We start from the raw sequence: 19,249 nt of genomic DNA, 5'->3' as shown, positions 1-19,249 counted from the left end.
TAGTTAATGAAAAAACAAAACAAAACAAAACAAACTTCCACATTTTTATAAGAAAATTAAAGGCCAATACGATTAATTTTTTCTTTGTGGAATTGCTTGATTAAACCTGGCAGTTTCATAGATTGCACAGTTAGAGTCTGATAATATTTGACAAGGGAGCAGAACCACAAGGAAAGGAAAACATTTCCATTTTATTCTACAAATACCTACAATAATGTTTTCACCCTCACAACACACCTTCCAAGTATTTAAATGATTAATTGTGGGTGAGGGTTTCAATTATTTGCCAGAAATGAATGTGAGAATTGCAGATTTATTTGCAAGTCCAGGCCTCATTCAGTAAGTATGTTCACAAAGAATACAGGGAACAGACCCCATGTCCAGCACTTCCAAAACATTGCCCTGTTTAAGCAAGATGACAACATGAATAATTTAGGTATGGAAGGGAGGATATATGCAATTACACCTTAAAAACTCAAATAAAACATGAACTTTTCGCAGAAGGGGCATTTCTTGCAGAGTGCACTGGTACACACGACACAGAACAGGGCTCTAATCCGATTGGAATTGCCAGGCACTAATGTAATACACACACACAAAAAAGATTATCAAAAGCTGATTAAAAGCCATCCAAACATTACAATTGAAGAGTAGGGATTAAACAAAAGACATGACTTAGAAGAGGGCTAAATTTTTTTTTGACCTTATTAATGGTCTTTATGAACTTTTATCTAAATCTTGATGAAGAATATACTTCAGAATTGAAAGCAAAGCGTTCCACTTTGGGTTCTGTGTATTGCCAAAATTACAGTACAATTAAGTGAAGGTATTTCAGGCTGCTTGGGGAGCAGTGGCAGTTGCTAGGCAGCATCTGCTCCTGTCAGAGATGCTTCTTTCTTTGTGCAGTACAGAACCTCAGCCAGGAATACTGCCACCAATGGATTATTCCAAGGCAGCTTACTGCCATCACATGGCATCTGCAAAGTGCTCACCCGCTGCCTAGCAACACCGCCTCTTTCTACTGAGTCATACCAGCACCAGGACAATATTCCTGCAAAAAAAGAAACAGATGCCTGAGAAGAAAGGTGATCATTCAGTAGCAGAGCAAAGGATTGCGAGCATCCTTCCCCCTGCCCTCCGAGATAAAAATAGAGATTGGGCTCAAAAATCATGAGCTGTTTAAAATAGCTTTGCACATCCTGGTGGCAGGAGGTGGGAGAGAACTAAGGGACCAAAAGCCCACAGTGCTGTCCATTGCCTCAGCTGTGTTAAGGAACTGGTCTTGAGCTTGCAGCTTTGCAAGGATCTATCCTGTTACTTCACCATCTTCCTGCCACTCCATTCCATCAGTTCATTCAAACCCCTCACCCATACACCATCCCCTCTATGCAGGAAGCAAATGCAGCAGCTTCTTCTCCCCTTAAGGGGCAAAGGCTGTTTCAGTTTCTGAAACCTTCTCTCTGTTTCCAATACCCATCCGGCCAAGAGGAGAGCACTGAGCTCTCTCTGCCCAGAGAGGTGAGGAGCTGCTCTGCACTGCTGCATTCCACAGGCTGCAAACGTGAGCCTGTTGAACACTTTACTGTTTAACACCAGGAAACAAAGTAAGAAACCAGTTTTGACTCTCCTGGAGGATGGAGATGACACCAGCTCTCCAGGCACCCTGCTCCAGGCTTTCCTACATGTACTGTGGGAATCACTGACCCTGACTGGAATTTTCTCCTCCAGCTCCTCCTTTCACCCTGCAACTCTGAGAATTGCCTGGCTCTGTCTTCTCTGTGCCTCCCTGGACAGCAGATGTCCATGAGCCAACCCTTTCCTATGCTCCATTTCCCAGGTTGTACCAGCCTGGATCTTCCAGACCCTCCTCTCTACCTGTGTGTTCCCTCCTCCTCACTTCTGCTGCTGCAAGGTGCAGCCCCAGAGCAACTAAAGGAGGAAAAGATCATTTCCATCAGCATGCTGGTGCCCAGGAACAGTCAGGGACATGGCTGCCTACAGGAGAACACCACTGGCTCATGCTCACACACACAAAACCTCAGGGATCACCCCACAGCACTTCCAGCCTGTCCCATTTGGCACAGGCTACAGCGTGAGACTTTCAGACCTCCCATCTATCTGTTAAATACCTTCTTAACACATTAAAACTACCTTGGCATTCGTGGTCAGTTTGCACTGAGCAGCAGTAAGGGAAGAATAGGGCAGATTTAAAACAGTATATTTACTAGCAAACAGCTCTTGCATTTTAGCTGAAAATTCTATTTTAGCCTATACTTGCTGCCACACAGGAACTTTGCTGAAGAGAGCGATGAAACTTATCAATCCACCCATAAGAAATTTGGCTTTTTTTGTTTGCTATTAAAACACAAAAAAAGAAAAAAAGTATCTGACTGACAAATTTGAAGATGCTTTCTTTTAGTGATTTTTAACTCTTCCAATCATGACTGAAGCAAATGTGCATTATTTAATGCTATCAACATCATCTGAGATGTTGGAGAAATCCTCCTTTTCTCTTTTTGTGTCCTCCACACTGGTTTATTTCTTTATTATTATTATTACTATTTATTTAGTTATTATTTATTAAACTATTTTTCCCTTTTAAAAGGGGAATATGGTCTTCTGTCAGAAATATAGTCACTCCAGAAGTGGGGGAGAGAAAAACAAAACCAAACTAAAAAACCCAACAAGATCAGCAGTTGCAGTCTGGGGCCTTGCTGTGATGAAGAAAGAGAGAGAAACCTGTTTTGTACTTCCTCTGCTCCAGAGTCCAAAGAGGAGCTGTTTCTGCAAGACCAGTGCTTGAAACACAATTTTCCTTGGCATAAACCCCTTGGACCACAGAGCTTACCAAACACTTACCTGCTAAAAAGAAAAAAAGAAAAACAAGTGGCCCCTCCCCAGCAGAGGGACTTTGGTCCTAATTCCACTGAGATCAGCGCACTGGGAAGGGCTGAGCTGGAGCAGTGGGTGGGAGGATGGAGGAGCCATTCCCAGTGGATGCTTGCACACATAGCAGGGTCAGGCACAGCAGCCACAGGACCTTTCCAGCTCCCAGGACAGCTCCTCCCACTCTAACAAGTCCCTGCTGGAGAAATGGCCTCACAGCATCACCTTTAAACAGAAGCACAAGCATGGAGAGGATTCCCCTCATCTCTTATCACACCAGGCCCACAGGAAGTGTCCAGCTCCATTTTGTACAGCACTAGCAGATATCAGGGCAAGACTATGCCACAAAAATATTGATCCTTCTCTAACAGGCCAGCAGAACTACACTGTTGTTTCTTTGGTTTGTCAAAATTCAGGTCACCAATCATCCAGATCGTGAGCATTTAAAGAGACAAAACATAAAGATGCACCAAAGTTTAAATCACAGTTTTCAGTAACCTTTTTCCCCAGTAATTAATATATTTTTGGATTGCTTGTCCCACTCTGGCTGACACTTTCTCACCTGAGCCTACACTCTCTGTCCATGTAACACAGTCACACACACACAAAACAGTGCCTAGGTGAAGTGGGCAGCTTTCTGCAGACACTTCCACAGGCAATTTCTCCATAAAGGAAGCAATGGATGAAACAGAAACACTTCCTCCTACCCCCCACATCCAGACTCAGTTTCTGGAAACAGACATTGCTTCCTACAGGGAGTATCCAGCACTGTCTGAGATATTCTCCCATGAAAGGCTCTCTGCTCCCCTCACTACTTGTTTGGGCAGCCCACCCAACATGGCAAAGGACCATGTGCACTGACACCAGTCTCATGTTGCTTGCAATTCTGGGTTTCTCTGACATGGAACCAAGGCTTCCTTTACCAGGTTCAGAAGGCTAAAAGTGCAGGTACCCATAAACATCTTGTTCATAAACATTTTGAGAAGGAAGAAGGGCCCTGCTGCTCAAAAACACAGCCACAAGAGGTTTCCAGAACAGTGAGACACCTGCCAAAGCACTCTGTGCTACACTCTGGCACCTTGGGTAGCTCAGGGACTTACATTCAACAGAAAGAAAATAAAATAATTCACCACTCCATCAACTGCCTACTGCCAACACTAAAAGCATTTAGTGCCTAAGCTTCCTTGCACTGCAATAAAAATAAAGGTTTGTCTAGATGTTTCAGAGAACACCAGCTTACCTTTGAAAGCACAAAGGCCTGCTTTTAATCATCAAGAGTTAGCTGGCACCACTTGTCATAAGCTTTTCTTAAGGCTTAATATCCAGAAAGACTCAAGAAAAGAAAAAGCAGTTTAAAGCTGAAGAGGGACAGAGGGAAGTCTTATCCTTGGAATAAGTAATCACCTCACAACTGCACTGGAAAGCACTGAGTCTGCTCAAAGCCTCAGTTCCCTGCCTTCCAAATATATTCTCTGAGTTTGGACTAAGGACTTATTGTTTGAACAAACACTAAAACATGTCTAAGAGGAAGGAATTACGGCCAAAAAAACTTTAGAGATGCTTTCAGGATCTCAGAAGACCTCATAGCTCATTTTGACATGGAAAAACTTGAACAGAGGTTTGATTTAAGCATCAGGCAATTGAGTGAGATATTTTACATTTTCTTTGAGGTTCAGTGAGCAGACAGATTTTGAAATAGAAGAAAGTGAGAAATACTGTGAGATTATGGTTGATTCAATTTAAAAACAATCAGTGGAAAGACCAGTGTCAATCACAACTGGTTTTGGACCAAGATCCCATGGTATACTTCCTTTGGGCTCTTCCTCAGTACACAGCACAGCTGAAAGAAGAATACAATGAACTTAATAACCATACAACTTTAAAAAAATTCTCTGGAGAAGGAGGAGAAAGTTGCATCAGGCTCCTCAAGAGCTAAATAATTTTCCACAGACTTCCTGTTCTTTGGTGTTTTCACACCCACATCTGAAAAGTGCTCCCATTTCTCAAGAGAATAAATCTATGGAATACATATGGCCACCAATAACAGCAGTTGTTGGGCCCATCAGGCAGTTACAGCTCTTCTGTATAAGAACCATTTCCAAATAACTGTTTAATGTGTTAATCAGAAAAGCATGTCTATCTACATGTCACTGTGCTTATAAACACAGAAAACTTCCTCACTCCCAATTATCCCCCTCTTGTGGGTTTTGAAATGCCAGCAAATACATGCTAGAGAATTTTATAATTACAAGTTCTGGTAATAGATCTTACATGTTTCCCTGATGTCTACATTGGAGTCTGACTTGTTAAGGGCAGAATTGCTGCAAAAAAGGCTTGGCAAGGGTAGTGAGACTCAAGTCTAGCTGAGTTATGCCATTGACTGTGCCCTAAGGAAGTTGCCTTAAGAGGATTAATAAAAAGTCACCCTTCCTTTCTTCCCACACAAAACTGCAAACCACAACCTGCACCATCACCCCATACTCACATACCAACTTCCTATCCCTTAGGTGGTTCAAAAGGGAGATTGCTTTAATTTTCCTCACTAATTTCACTCTGAACAATCTCCTTTCCTGTCCTACAGGCTTGACAATGAAATTAAACCCAGAGCACACAAGTAAGAAACACCTGATAGAACCTGATTAACCTTTTTTTTTTTTTTTTTAGCAAGTCAGAAGCTTTTTATCTGCTTATTTTCTGTGCACAGAAATTCCAGTTTTAAGTTCTTCCCCACCCAGCCTTATTTCCAGTAAATATGCTGGAAAAGTTGTCCATGATTGCCAACTCACATCATAGAATGTCTCTTGTTACTGGATATATTGTTAGGTGAGGACAGAAAACCTGAACACCAAAATATTTCCACCTTAGAAAATCATTCTACAAACAAACTCTCTTCTGCACTGGGGATAAGACTTGGGAGGAACTGCTTTTGCCTTCACCCAATTGGCCAGTGGCTGAAGCTCTGCAAGTCTTAACTGAATACCTAATACAGCACAACAACAAATAAACAGAGAGAATTGTTCTAGAACCCATCAAACCATCCAAAGTTAAACCCCATGTTGCACTGCTGTCACTTCTTATTCCAGGATCACCCCACATTCCCATACAAACCATGCAATGAACTGTTAAACATACACATCTTACTTCTTGCCTTTGGGAGCAATTTGCTTCTCAACTTCATTCCTCCTGTATTTAGAAAGTTTTGTCTAATTTCTACTGCAATGCATTTCTAGACTGGTATTTAACTAATCTCAAAGTAGTGATATCTTACAGGTTAATTCTCATGCAGTTCTGCAAATCAGTTCTTCGTGAGAGCTGGTCTAACCACAATGTCTTTGGCTTAGTCTTTTCTAGGACAAATAAGCCAAAATATATTAATCACTTGCCATAAAACAGGACATTTAATCTCCAAGTTCTACCAGCACCCACAGAATTCCAGATTTACCCTAGACTGGAGCTGAAGTTGCCCACCACATTTAATGACACTTTGATAAACTTTCTCTCTGTACTGATAGTATCCCATCGGATGCACCTTGAGGGCTGCTCTTTTCCAGAGACATTTCAAGGTGTGATTCATTCCCCATCCAGTTAAATAACACATATACATTTCCTTTATGATCCCTGACTGACAAATTCCTGTGCTCATTCTTAAGGCCTACAGTTAAAAAAAAAAAGGCCCTTAGGAGCAAAATACTGAATGGAAATTCCTCCAATTCCTGGATCATCCCATTTTCCTGACTAATGAGCAAGTCCCCAGGTACCCCAGCACCACTTCCCAAGCAGTGGAGCACAGAAGGTTTCAAAGTGCATCCCTGACGTAGCTTTGGTTCCAAGAGAGATCCCTGAAGAATATCCTTAGTCACCTCCCTCCTGCTGCCAGACAATGACATCTCCTGGCACAGAGACACAGGAGAGAAAATGAAATATAACCTATGTCCCTAATACAGCACCTGATGCAAGGATTGATATTGCTTCCCATATTAACTATAGACATTTTCCTAATTTGGGAGAAGTAAATTTCGTCTGTGAAGTTTTTCCTTTTTAAACCTGTAACAAACCACTCCAGTGACCCAGTGAAATCACAGTGCCACTCACAGCCCCCTTCAGCAGTTGCCTCTTGTTTGAGCAGCTAAGGCAGGGTCTTATGCCAAAAGCCCTGGGGAGGGAAGGAAAACTTCTCTAAGTTCTGCAGTCCTGTTTTTCCAAGCACAAAAATGAACTGGAAGTGTGCAAGCCAAGGTTTACTGACAAGGGGAAAAAGAAAGAAAATCAAGATACTGATCAAAAAGCTGCAGTACAAAACTGTAACTAGGACATTGTGATGTTCCATCCCTTCTTAGTAAGAACACGGGAAAGTTTAGTTGTATGTATCTATGCTTATGGATTTTTTTTTTCATTGTTACCAATCAAGCAGTAAAAATAAAGATTTAAAAAGCATTTTTAAATAAAACAACAGATTGCAACCCTAATTCTTTGAATAAACTAAGAAAATATGCTGTTGATGTATGCAGGTTCTCCTCCTGTTACTTAATGCATACATATTTTATATGGTCAGTCATACAAAGTGGCTTGTTGATACAGCATCAACTACATTTAAAAAAACCAAAAAACCCAAAATAACTTTCCTGAGAGCCGCCTAAATGTGCTCCTTGCACAAAAAAACCCCAGCAGAAACTGACAGCCTAATGAAATATCACCTCTTACACAGTTGCCATCTCTTCTTTACTAAAGAGTTCTTAAACTTTTTCTTTTAATACATTAATATTTAATCCTTGCTTTTCAAGACTAAAGTAACTAATCAGAATATTTTAATAAATATTTTCTTAAAGACTTTTTTAAAAATACTAAAACACTAGAGGGTTAGAGAGAGAGAGAGAGTTATCTTCAATAATCAGTTCAGAATTCTTATTAATTGTATTCATAACTGGCCATCTTAAGTACCTGTGGAAGAACTGTCTGCTTTGCTTCAACAAGTCTCCAGTTTTAAAAGTAGAGTTAGGATTAGAGGCACTGAATATAAATATTTCTAAAAAGAGGGGAATTACTCACAACAGCTACCAGGTAGTTGCTATAGCAGCTAAGAAATAAAATCAAGGAAGATCTTCAAGGTTGTTAGGAGAGTGTTTAATTCATTTAGAAATATCCTGAGCAATCTTTTAATATCTTTGCTGCAGATGCATGCAGTGTGAGAACTGGGCAATACAACAGTTTTCTACAACTGCAAGTATGGAAAACTTTAAATTGTAGATAGGCAAAGAGAACTCCAGAACTGCCCTAAAGGCACCAACATTCTCATCAGGTAATTTAACATATTCTCCTGCAGCCAAGGGCCTGTGGCTGCACAGGAATATCTGCTGAGGGGCCCCAGCAAGCACAGGAGAAATGCCTTTGGTATTCCCTGTGCACAACACAAAACCCTTCCACAGCCTGGTGTTGAGAGGGGAATGTGGCATCTTTCTGAAGGAACAGTGTCTGAGCCAGCTACCCAGGTAAGGCAACAGAGCACAACTTGCTTTCAGCAAGACAACAGCATCAGAATGAACCACTGTAAATGGTTCATTTCCCTTTCCTTGGTACACAAGAACAGGCACATCCAGGGCCCAAATCCCAGACATTCCTTCCTATTCCACCAGAAACCTCTTTGTGGTATCCCAGTTGCAGAAATAACTGATTTTTCTCCCACCTAGGCCACATCACCAGGGACAGAATGTTTATTACCTTAATCCAAAGGCAAATCTTAAAACTTTGCGTGGTTAAACAGGAGCACAGAGAAAACACACAGTGGTTTTTTGGACAGAAACTGCTCTAACCAAACCCAACTCCTAAAGCCCAAAGGCATAAGCTCAGAACATGACGCATGCCAGGAAGATTATTTTTGCACATATTACTTGTGGAATTAGGATAATTTACACTGCTATTTTTTCCTCCTTTTTTCTTTTTTTTTTCCCTGTCAGTGCAGCTCCCAGCAGCAAATCCTCAGGTCCACATTTTCTGCAGACTATTTGCTTCAAAATGCACAAAAATGACCCAACACAGACAGATCTATTTCTGAAAAACTGATATGCCACTCCTCACTTATAGTAACTAAACTCCAGATATAAGCAGCATTTTTCACCTATTTTCCTTCTCTGGAGGATTATCAACAAATTTCAATTACAGGAAAAGTAATTAAAGCTACTCAAGAATAAAAAAACTTGCCTAGAGATCACCAAAACTTGCACAACTCAGCTGGAACCTCAGCCCTACCTACAGGTGTGCTGTCTGCAAAAGAAAAATCCCCAGCCCAGAGAACACTCATTGAAATCACACTTGTTTTCATTCACTGCTCCCCCTTCCACATGCCTCTTCCAGACTTGTTTATAACCTGAATGGGGATTTCCTAGCTTTTCTTTTGAAAAAAAAAAAAAAAAATTAGTTCATCTTTTTTTTGGATCAAGGTAAAACAAGGATTTTCTTATTTGATCACATGGGCCAAACACAAACACACACAAACACTGAATATCAAACTGCGGCACAGCAAAGAAAAACAACTCCAGAAACAAAAGGAAAACAACAAGATTTAGAAGATACAAAATTATTTTCTGAATCATCCATTACAATTATAGTAAGTTTCATCCTAGGGTAACAGAGGGGGCCTCTCACCAGCAGACATGGTATGGACAAAAGTACAGCATGAGCTACAGTAAAAAACCCCAGCAAAACAACAACTTTGTATTCCTGAAGCATCCAGCTAGGATGTAACAGGGTTTGTTAACTTTATATACTCCCATTGACCACAGACACAGCAAGAAGGTTGGAAGCAACGACTGCCAGGTGTTATTTTCTGCGACTTGTTTATATTGCCCTGCACCTACAGGTTCTCATCTGGTGCTGCATTTGATTTTAATTTTTTTAAACAAAAGTGATTTACTTAATCTCTCTTCACTATGAAGACAAGTGGGATGTACTAAGCAAAATATTTGCTGTACAAGATGAAAAAATAACAAGAAATATTTTTTAATTATTAAATTAACAGAAAACATTTTTAAAAAGTGGTGTTAAGGCTTCTAATTGCTCATGAGTTAATTGTCAAAATCCTACTTTAACAGTTCTGGTTAACAGACCATGTAGCAAATTTGTTGATATTTTTTTAAAACATTTGTAGAAATCAATTATCACTACTCACTGTGGAACTTAAAAATCAATACGTACAACTGATAACTATAAATTTAATGAGGTGTTTAGTTAACTAATCAGGGTAGCAGCAGTAGCTTTTATAATTATAATAATAGTATCTTCCATTTCAGTAGATGTAACATTTCTGCTCTTATCAGGGATTTATACGCTAAAATAACAAACCAAAGCCGCCAAGGGTGATGCCTCAGATTAGAGCCGCCGCGATGCCAGAGGACTGTAAATGTGGTTTCCCAAAGCAGGGGGAGCAGCGCAGGCCGCAGCCCGGAGCGCGGGCCGCAGCCCCCGGCCCGGCGCCCCTCGGCCCGCCAGGTGCGCCACCGACGCCCCCTAAAGACACCGCGGCGCCGGCCCCGCAACTCCATCCACACACCGCCTCGCTCCGCAGATGGAAACGCAGGGAAAAGGGAACCGCGCTTAAGTAGATTAAGGGCTCAGCGAGTCGTTTTCTGATTATTTGTGCGATCCCGACCCCAGCGCGGGCCCCCGAACTCCTGCTCGTCCCTCGCTTCGCCGCGGCGGCGCTCGGGCAGATAACGCGGACCGAGGCGCGGGCAGAGCACATCCAGCGGTGCGGCCAGGGCAGGGCAGGGCAGGGCAGGCACCGCCGGGAGCCCCCACAGCCCCCGGGCAGCGCTGCCCCCATCCCGCCCCGGCTGCACCTGAGGGGCAGCGCCGCGACCACCGCCGGCCCCGGGGGAGGGAGCAGCCGCCCCCCCACCGCACAGCACAGCACAGCACAGCCCCGGGGTGCGGCGGGGACAGGGGGTGCTCGGGGCGGGAAGGGATGCGGCAGCACCTACCCACGCCGTATTTCTCCTCCTCGGTGGGACTCCACATGCTGCTGGATGGCTCGGCCGCGGCCGCCGGTCCCCGGGCAGAGCGCGGCGGGCGGGCGGGCGCCGCTCATCGAGCGGGGGCGGCTTCTCCTCCCCCCGCGCTCAGCGGGGGCGCCGCGCCGGCAGCCCCCGCCTCACGCTCCGGCCGGGTCTGCGCTCAGGGGTCGCTTCGCCGCTGCCGGGGGGCGGGGGGAGGAAGCCCCCCGCCCGCCCGCCCGGGCAGCACCGGCCGCCGCGCTGCGCCGCTCCCCTGCGCGGCCGCTCGCCGCCGGCCCGGCTCCTTTCCTCGCGCGGCCCCCGCGGGCTCCGGCCCTGCCGACGCGGCGGCCCCACGGAGCTCGGCGGCCCCGGGCCCGCTCCTCGCCGTTCTCCTCCTCCTCCTCCCGAGCCGCCGCTCCCGCCGCCGCCGCCTGAAGGACTCGGGGCTCTCGCGCCCCCCCCGCGCTCCCGGCGGACCTGGCGCGCACGCGCGGCTCGCGCCGCCCCCCCCTCGCTCCCCGCGTGGCCGCACGAGGCGCGCGCGGGCGCGAGGCGGCGCGTGGCCTGTGAGGCGGGAAGGGGAGCGCGCGGTACCGGGACCTCCATCCCCATCCCATCCCGTCCCATCCCATCCCGTCCCGATCCCATCCCATCCCATCCCGTCCTGATCCAATCCCATCCCATCCCGTCCTGATCCCATCCCATCCCATCCCGTCCCGTCCCGTCCCGTCCCCAGCGCACCTGCCGGCCCCAGCGGCTCCGGGCGGCCGGCCCGCAGTGCAGCACCGGGCCCGGCCCGACCCCCGGCCCCCGCCCCGGGCTGCCCGCGGCACGGCCCGGCCTCTGCCCCCAGCCCGCGCTCCGCAGCCCGGGGCAGTGCTAACCCAGGCACCGCCAGCGCTGAAATCAACATTTGGCTGATATTGTGTTTCATTTTCTTGTCGGCATTGTTAATTTCCAGAACTTCTAAAGAGCTGGCGAAATTCGCACAGTTTCCGCAATGAACACGTACCCCAAAGGGGAAAAAGTCTTTAGATTTCATCTCTAAGTTCAGCTTTCACTTCCTTCCGTAAAAACTGAATTTGAATTCTTCACAGCAAAGGAAAAGCTGAAATAAGTGATACAAAAGTTTTCCTGCAACTGAAATATTGCTCCCTGCAATATTGTGATGGACCAGTGTCCTTGCCCCGGTCAGAGTCTCCCCAAAGCTTAGGGAAAAACCCACTTTTTATACAGCCTTTTCAGAAACCTTTGTAAACAACTCGTTTCACATGAAGTTTTAAGATTGCACTAAACTTTTAAACAATATTACTTCAGATGTACCCAACACTTTTAATAGAATATCTGTTCTCTGATTATATAATAAAACAGAATGAAAGTCATCAATTTGCACTACAGAACTTGGGTTGCTGTGGAAACCTTCATTATTTATTTTTTTTTAACACGTGCAACTACTGTTTCCCCACCAAGCAGGGCCAGGTTTCTGTTTGGGTTTTGGTTTGGTTTTGAGATTGTTTTCCTATGTGGAGAGCAAACAGCCAGTGGCCAAGAATTAAGTGTACTTGTACCATATTCATTTAGAGAAAACAACTTATTCGATCCTACCTTAATTCATATTCACATTTAGGCATTTGTATTTACAATAGCTCCGTTCCTTCCCTTCCTGAAGCACTCCCACAGCATGCAGAAATAGCTTTTTGAAGGGACAAAGCATGACAAAGTCATTGAGTTGCATCTGTTGGAGATAGGATGCTCCAGGGTTTGAGAAACTGGTTTTGGTCTTTTAATCTCTGTATATGTCAATAATAAGTACCTTTGCATCTCTTTCTAGTAGTTTGGGAGCAGAGAACCTCTGTGGTGACAGGAATTGGTTAATTCTTCCAGGCTCTTTATTCCACAGTCTCAGCCCTTCAAGGATTCTTCTTGCTGCCAAGCTGACCAGCACTTAAACTGATACTTTACTTGCTTAAGGAAAAACACAGCAGATTTTTTTCCCAAACTACAAGAGTCTGAATTGACTCTTGCCTGAAAGTAAACTTGGAATGAAGGTGAACTTGGGAAGGCAAGTGAGAATCTTCGAAGGTTAGATAAATTGTGAGGACACCAAAACAGCTGGACAGAATAGGACCTGCAGGGATCTAATAGCACACAGAAAGCACTTTATTTAAAGCCATATGAATGATCATGGACACAAAAACACAGCATTTGCAGGGTGATGGCAGACTACCTGTATTTGAAACTCAACATATATTATTGCATGTTTATTCCTGACTCTTTCCTGCACTGCTGCTGGCAATACCCATTTTCAGAGAAAGTCAGTAATGGTCATATGACCCACATGACTTCAGGAAAGAAAAAAGTCAATGTACTTAGCTTAGTAGAGTCAGTGGAATGCAAGTTTGCTTAAGTTAAAGTTACCAAATATATTTACACCTGTTCCTCTGATCTCTGCATTCACCCCTTTAATGAGGCTCCTATCACCTCCACTGATTGCTTTAGTAAACACTCTTAGCTTAAGTGTAGCAAGGAATAAACACCTCATCCTCCCACAGAGGCAGAGCCACAAATCTCCCAGGCACCAATCTGGAATTCAGGATTACCCACGTGCAAAGGAGAGACCCAAGCAAACAGCGACTGCTGCAGAACAACTGTTTCTGCTGTCTCTTCTCTCACTTAGCAGAGCTCACTCCTGCCAGCTTCAATATTCATACTGCTGTGGAAAGCACAGGAAAAGCAGAGAAGTGCTCTAGCAAGCAGAAACAAGAAATTCTCAGGGTTATATGCCCCAGGGCTTTTTTTGTTTTGTTTTTAATTTTTTTTTTTTTTTTTTTTTTTTTTTTTTTAATCTGGAGCTGTTTTCATTTTCCTTTATAAACTTGCTCATTGAAAACACACCACAAAATCGGAATCCAAAGCCTACTTGTAGTTAAGGTTTTGTTAAGAAGCTTTTAAAATCGGCATCAGCAATCAAACTAAGTTTTTAAATCTCATGTAAATGTCAGAGCTCCTACAGAAAGAGCTTCTGCGGGTGAGCATTGTGGATCCCAAAAATTAATGGCTTTCAGAGCAAAGGGGCTTCCCCTTGTAGAAATCTTCGAGGTGCTGTTCTGCCTCTAAACTCCTGTGTTGCAATGTATTGGAATAAGGTCAAAAACAAGCTTCAAGACCTTATTTTTGCAATCAAGTCATGGCAGAAGAAAAGCACTAATTGAAAAACACTGTCTAAAGATACTTAATGTCCAATGTGTTCAGGAGCTGTCCTGTCAGAGGAATTGAGTTGCCTATGGCTCTGCTCCTGCAAACACAGTTGCCCTTACTCAAACAGAGCAGGCTGCAATGTTTAACACAGTGTTAATTAAAATACATTACAGCGTTCATCCTATGTTTTCCTGCCTTGCCATAATATAGATGTGATCTGAAAGACAGCTGGCTTGGGATTGGAGAGATTTGACACAGTTTCTTTCACTTAAATAGATCAAGGGAACGGCACAATCCTTTCAAATTCTCTGCAAGGGACAATGGAAGGTCAGAGTGCAGAAAGCAGAGAGATTCTTACACCTCCCTGCAAGCAGCTTTCTCTCAGTTATCCCAGCCTTGAGGTACCACAGAACACGTCACCCTCCTGCCCTCACTTTCAGGTAAGTGCAGCCCCACATTTCACCCTTTCTCCCCATTCTCAGGCCTCTAGTTGCTAGTAACTTCCATTATCACTTCAAGACTCTGGTTCAGTAAGATGGCCCAGGACCCTTGCCATCAGAAAAAAAAAACCAAGGATGAATTTCAACTCCCTGTGACAGACCAGACAATTTATTTGATTACATTCCCTCCTTTTCTACACTTGGGGTTCTGACTTTTTATTTTTGTTTCTTTAAAGTTCATATTCTTCCCCTATTGTTAAGATGATTTAAGCACTTGACTTTCCCACTGAACAACTTGACTTTCCCATTCAATTATAAATTCCTCCTTTGGAGAAACTAAGAGATGCAAGGCAAATCTACTCTATCATCATTTTTTAATGACCTCATAGGTCCTTTTGGAGCATTTTTTATGCCTCAAAATAGGGATTCTTGTGTCCCAAGAGCTGAGCTATTCTTCCTTTGGTGAAGTTATCTTCTAAAACTTTTAAGCAGGAAGTTTCATGTTTTGATGTAAAAACTCAAATTCTATTTTTTTGTCCTATTGCACAGGGCTACCTCATGGATTTCTTCCTTATGGGGGAACAAACCAGCAACTTAGGAATCCAAATGCAGCAAATGACAGATTTTCTCTCCAAGGGATCACAGTGTTTGTGTCCCACACCTTCACACACCTAATTATTGTTTAATTGGGATGATTTCTGACTAGTGCTCAGGGCTGGGGAGGATATTTAAGTCCTTTATCTTAAGACTCTTTCCAGGTTTTTAATGCAGAAGGAGTTCCTTAAAAACAAATCTGCTCCCAGCCCTCAACATTTCTCAGAGTGGCAGGAAAGGAAAGCAGAACTCCATAGAGCAGCAGAATTCCCAGCTTGCTGCTGTCACTCCATCATTTATTCCTTACAGAGTGCCTGAAGTAGGAGCTCATGACCAAGAGCAACCAGCACACATTAAACTTCACCATGTGAAATGCCCAAACAGAACTTTCTGGTAATCCTGGGAACATCTCAATTACAGTAGTTCTGGTCTTCCAGCCCAGAATTTTTCTTTCATGCAAAATGGAAGTCAGCATAAAATATTCCAGTACTTCCTCTACTTTTGGTGTTGTCTTCTTCAGAGAAAAGTTAATCTAAAGTGGTGGGAGGAAGAAAAAGAGGTGTTTTCACATCCTTCCAGAACATTAGACATGTGGGGTTAAGCCTCACCTAATAAAACTCTCCATAAAAATGTCCACTACAACCATTTGCACAACAGTTAAAAATACAATATTAAAAGTTTACTCTACTTGTAACATTGCTTGAAAATGAATTATAAAACCAGAAAAAAAAAAACAAAGCAGAACTTGCAGAAGGACAAGTGTAGATCAATGTGTTTGTATGTTGCTTTCATAGAAGGTATCTGGATTAAATCAGGAAAATAATACTGAAATTTTTTTTCAGCATAAAAGTAGAGAATGGACTGACTAATACCTTAATACCAATATGTCAAGTATGAATTCCAAAAATTTACAGTGCAGGTGTAATTATTTAGTCAGATGGACCTTCATATAAAAATATCATAAAAAATTAACAAATGTTTTCCTGGTACTAAAGAAGCAGAGTATTTTGCCCTTCAATTAGTTAAAAATAAAAAAAAAATAAAAAAAAAAAGGAAAAAATTAATTTAAAACTTCTTGTACCATGAATAATTAAGAAATTTGAGGAAAATACCCTTGCAGCTTCATTCTCACTTATCCTTAATGCTCTCACTACAGCAAATTACCTATTAAAAGGGTGAGAAATCACAGAATGTTAATTAGCACTGTTGTGACTAATTTATAGCTTTTCCTATGAATTTCTTTTAATGTTCAGGATATAAGAAGCCCTATCACAAGTAATAATTAACTCCTGTCTTATTTTGTGAAATGAGAGTTCAGAAGGATTTGTGAACTCTCCTTGTGAATATGATTTTTCTTGTCTCTCTCTTTTTTTTTTTCCCATTTCATTTCTGACCTTATGCATTTCTTATGATTTATGTATTTATTGCCGTGAAAGAGATCTCTTTCATGCTAAGGAATTTATACTATTGAAACACAACATCAGAGAAGCGGTTTCATCACTCATGGAAATGAGCGTGTTGCTATTGCAGAGGCTGGTGAAGTGATTTGAGCTATCACACAATCAGCCCTCAGCCAAAACCCAGCCGGGGCGGGCAGGCTCTGGTGGGGGATTTTTAAGTGATGTTATGGCTTTGTTTCAGGGACAACAGAACCTCGGTTTGTACGCAGCACCTAACACACCTCCGGGGAGCGAGGGCCGAGGATTCGGAGCTCTGCGCTGGGATTTTCATGCACTGTGCTGCGCTAGGGGTGAGGGAGGTGTCCGGCCCGGCCGGGGCAAGGGCAGGGCAGGGCAGGAGCCCCGTGTCCTCCCGTGCTGTCCCTTCCCGCAGCGCCGCTCTGTCCCACGCCGGCCCCGCAGCCTCAGGGCCGCTTTAACCCCGCGGCGCTGCCCTAAGGACCCGCTGCCGAGACCCGGCCCGGCCGCTCCGCTCCCGCTGCCCGCTCGCTGTCCCTGGTGCTGGAGCCGCTGCCGGCCGGGCCCCGCTGGCCCCGGAGCTCGGAGCCTCCCCGGCAGCAGAGATCTCCAGCCGAGCTCTCTCCTAGCCGAGTTCTCCCAGCCGAGCTGTCCCCTAGCCGAGTTCCCTCAGCCGAGCCCCTTCAGCCGGGCTCCCCCAGCCGAGCTCTCCCCCAGCCGAGCTTCCCAAGCGGAGCTCCCCCTCAGCCGAGCTGCCCGATCCGAGCCCCCTCAGCCGAGCTACTCCAGCCGAACAATCCCTGAGCCGAGTCCCCTCTGCCGAGCTCTCCCTCAGCCGAGCTCTCTCTAAGCCGAGCCCCCTCAGCCTCAACCGAGCTCTCCCTCAGACTAGCCGCCTCAGCCGACTCTCCCTCGGTCGGGCTCCCTCAGCCGCAGCCGAGCTCTCCCTCAGCCGAGCTCTCCCTCAGCCTCAGCCGAGCTCTCCCTCAGCCGAGCTCTCCCTCAGCCGCAGCCGAGCTCTCCCTCAGCCGCAGCCGGGCTCCCTCAGCCGAGCTCTCCCTCAGCCTCAGCCGGGCTCCCTCAGCCGCAGCCGAGCTCTCCCTCAGCCGAGCTCTCCCTCAGCCTCAGCCGGGCTCCCTCAGCCTCAGCCGGGCTCCCTCAGCCGCAGCCGGGCTCCCTCAGCCTCAGCCGAGCTCTCCCTCAGCCTCAGCCGAGCTCTCCCTCAGCCTCAGCCGGGCTCCCTCAGCCTCAGCCGAGCTCTCCCTCAGCCGAGCTCTCCCTCAGCCGCAGCCGGGCTCCCTCAGCCGCAGCCGGGCTCCCTCAGCCTCAGCCGGGCTCCCTCAGCCTCAGCCGGGCTCCCTCAGCCGCAGCCGGGCTCCCTCAGCTGCAGCCGAGCTCTCCCTCAGCCGAGCTCTCCCTCAGCCTCAGCCGAGCTCTCCCTCAGCCTCAGCCGAGCTCTCCCTCAGCCGCAGCCGGGCTCCCTCAGCCTCAGCCGGGCTCCCTCAGCCTCAGCCGGGCTCCCTCAGCCGCAGCCGGGCTCCCTCAGCTGCAGCCGAGCTCTCCCTCAGCCGAGCTCTCCCTCAGCCTCAGCCGAGCTCTCCCTCAGCCTCAGCCGAGCTCTCCCTCAGCCTCAGCCGGGCTCCCTCAGCCTCAACCGAGCTCTCCCTCAGCCGAGCTCTCCCTCAGCCGAGCTCTCCCTCAGCCTCAGCCGAGCTCTCCCTCAGCCTCAGCCGAGCTCTCCCTCAGCCGCAGCCGGGCTCCCTCAGCCTCGGTCGGGCTCCCTCAGCCTCAGCCGAGCTCTCCCTCAGCCGCAGCCGGGCTCCCTCAGCTGCAGCCGAGCTCTCCCTCAGCCGAGCTCTCCCTCAGCCTCAGCCGGGCTCCCTCAGCCTCAGCCGGGCTCCCTCAGCCGCAGCCGAGCTCCCCCAGCCGAGGGAGGAGCCTCCCGTTCCCGCACCTCGGCACTTGCCAGGGCGCTCCAGCCCTGCCAGCCCCGGGCACACGGAGCAGGCTCGGCTCCGGCCGGTCCCTCTGCAGGGAACACTTCGTGGTCTGGAAATAAAACCAGCACGAACATAAGCGATTGGTAAAACTGGAGTTTGGAACTAGCGAGATGGATAAGGTGAAGTCATGCTGGGTTAATCCCATTCTCCCCTATGGGAATGCTGGGGCACACAGTGTAGCTGTGGGCACAACTCTGCAGCTCAGCCAATGATTACAGAAATACAGTCCTGGCAAGGTGCTCAATACCCAAGGAACACTGTTTAACATTTCCTACTATTTTACTATCGGTATTGATCACAAATTTATATTTGAAAAGTAAATATTCTATGTGTTTATCTGTATAATTATTTTGATTACTTTTAGCTAGATTAATCCATTACTGTACATATGTACAGTCAAAATAAACAGTACATTTTACAGTAAAATAAATAGTGGGTTTTTGTAGTATTTAAGTATTTCAAAGTCTTTAAAAAATTAATTAAAATGGGGACAATTGAACTGTCATTAGTTTGACAGAGAGCCAAATCAGGTTTCCAACTCCTAATTTCATGTGACCAGAGTGACAAGTGGTTGACAGTTAAATGTTCATATAAGCTTCATATTCCAAAATTAATTTGAAATATATCCTTGTGAAAGGCATTACTGTATTTCAATGTTTAATAGATATATTCTATATGTGTTCCCAGCATGCCAGAACCTTCAGTCTTCTATAAAGCAGACTTGA

The 19,249-nt window shown here is 45.6% G+C and overlaps 2 protein-coding genes across 2 annotated transcripts in view; one reads left to right on the top strand and one right to left on the bottom strand.

Moving 5' to 3' along the window:
* The window catches only part of DOCK3 (dedicator of cytokinesis 3), a 176,773-nt gene extending 175,296 nt beyond the window's left edge, over positions 1–1,477 (bottom strand). The window contains exon 1 of the mRNA XM_056501874.1: positions 1,474–1,477. Within this exon, the coding sequence (XP_056357849.1) occupies positions 1,474–1,477 (4 nt within the window). The remainder of the gene's footprint in view (positions 1–1,473) is intronic.
* A 9,366-nt stretch (positions 1,478–10,843) lies between these two features.
* Positions 10,844–18,600, top strand: LOC130258479 (atherin-like). Its single transcript, XM_056501873.1, has 2 exons — positions 10,844–11,464; positions 17,809–18,600. Exons 1-2 carry the CDS (start codon positions 10,844–10,846, stop codon positions 18,598–18,600), a joined length of 1,413 nt encoding a protein of 470 aa, XP_056357848.1.
* Positions 18,601–19,249: the final 649 nt, after the last annotated feature.

This window comes from Oenanthe melanoleuca, chromosome 12 (genome assembly GCF_029582105.1).
Source record: "Oenanthe melanoleuca isolate GR-GAL-2019-014 chromosome 12, OMel1.0, whole genome shotgun sequence".
NCBI classification, from domain to species: Eukaryota; Metazoa; Chordata; class Aves; order Passeriformes; family Muscicapidae; genus Oenanthe; species Oenanthe melanoleuca.
This window is presented reverse-complemented; position numbering and strand designations above follow the sequence as displayed.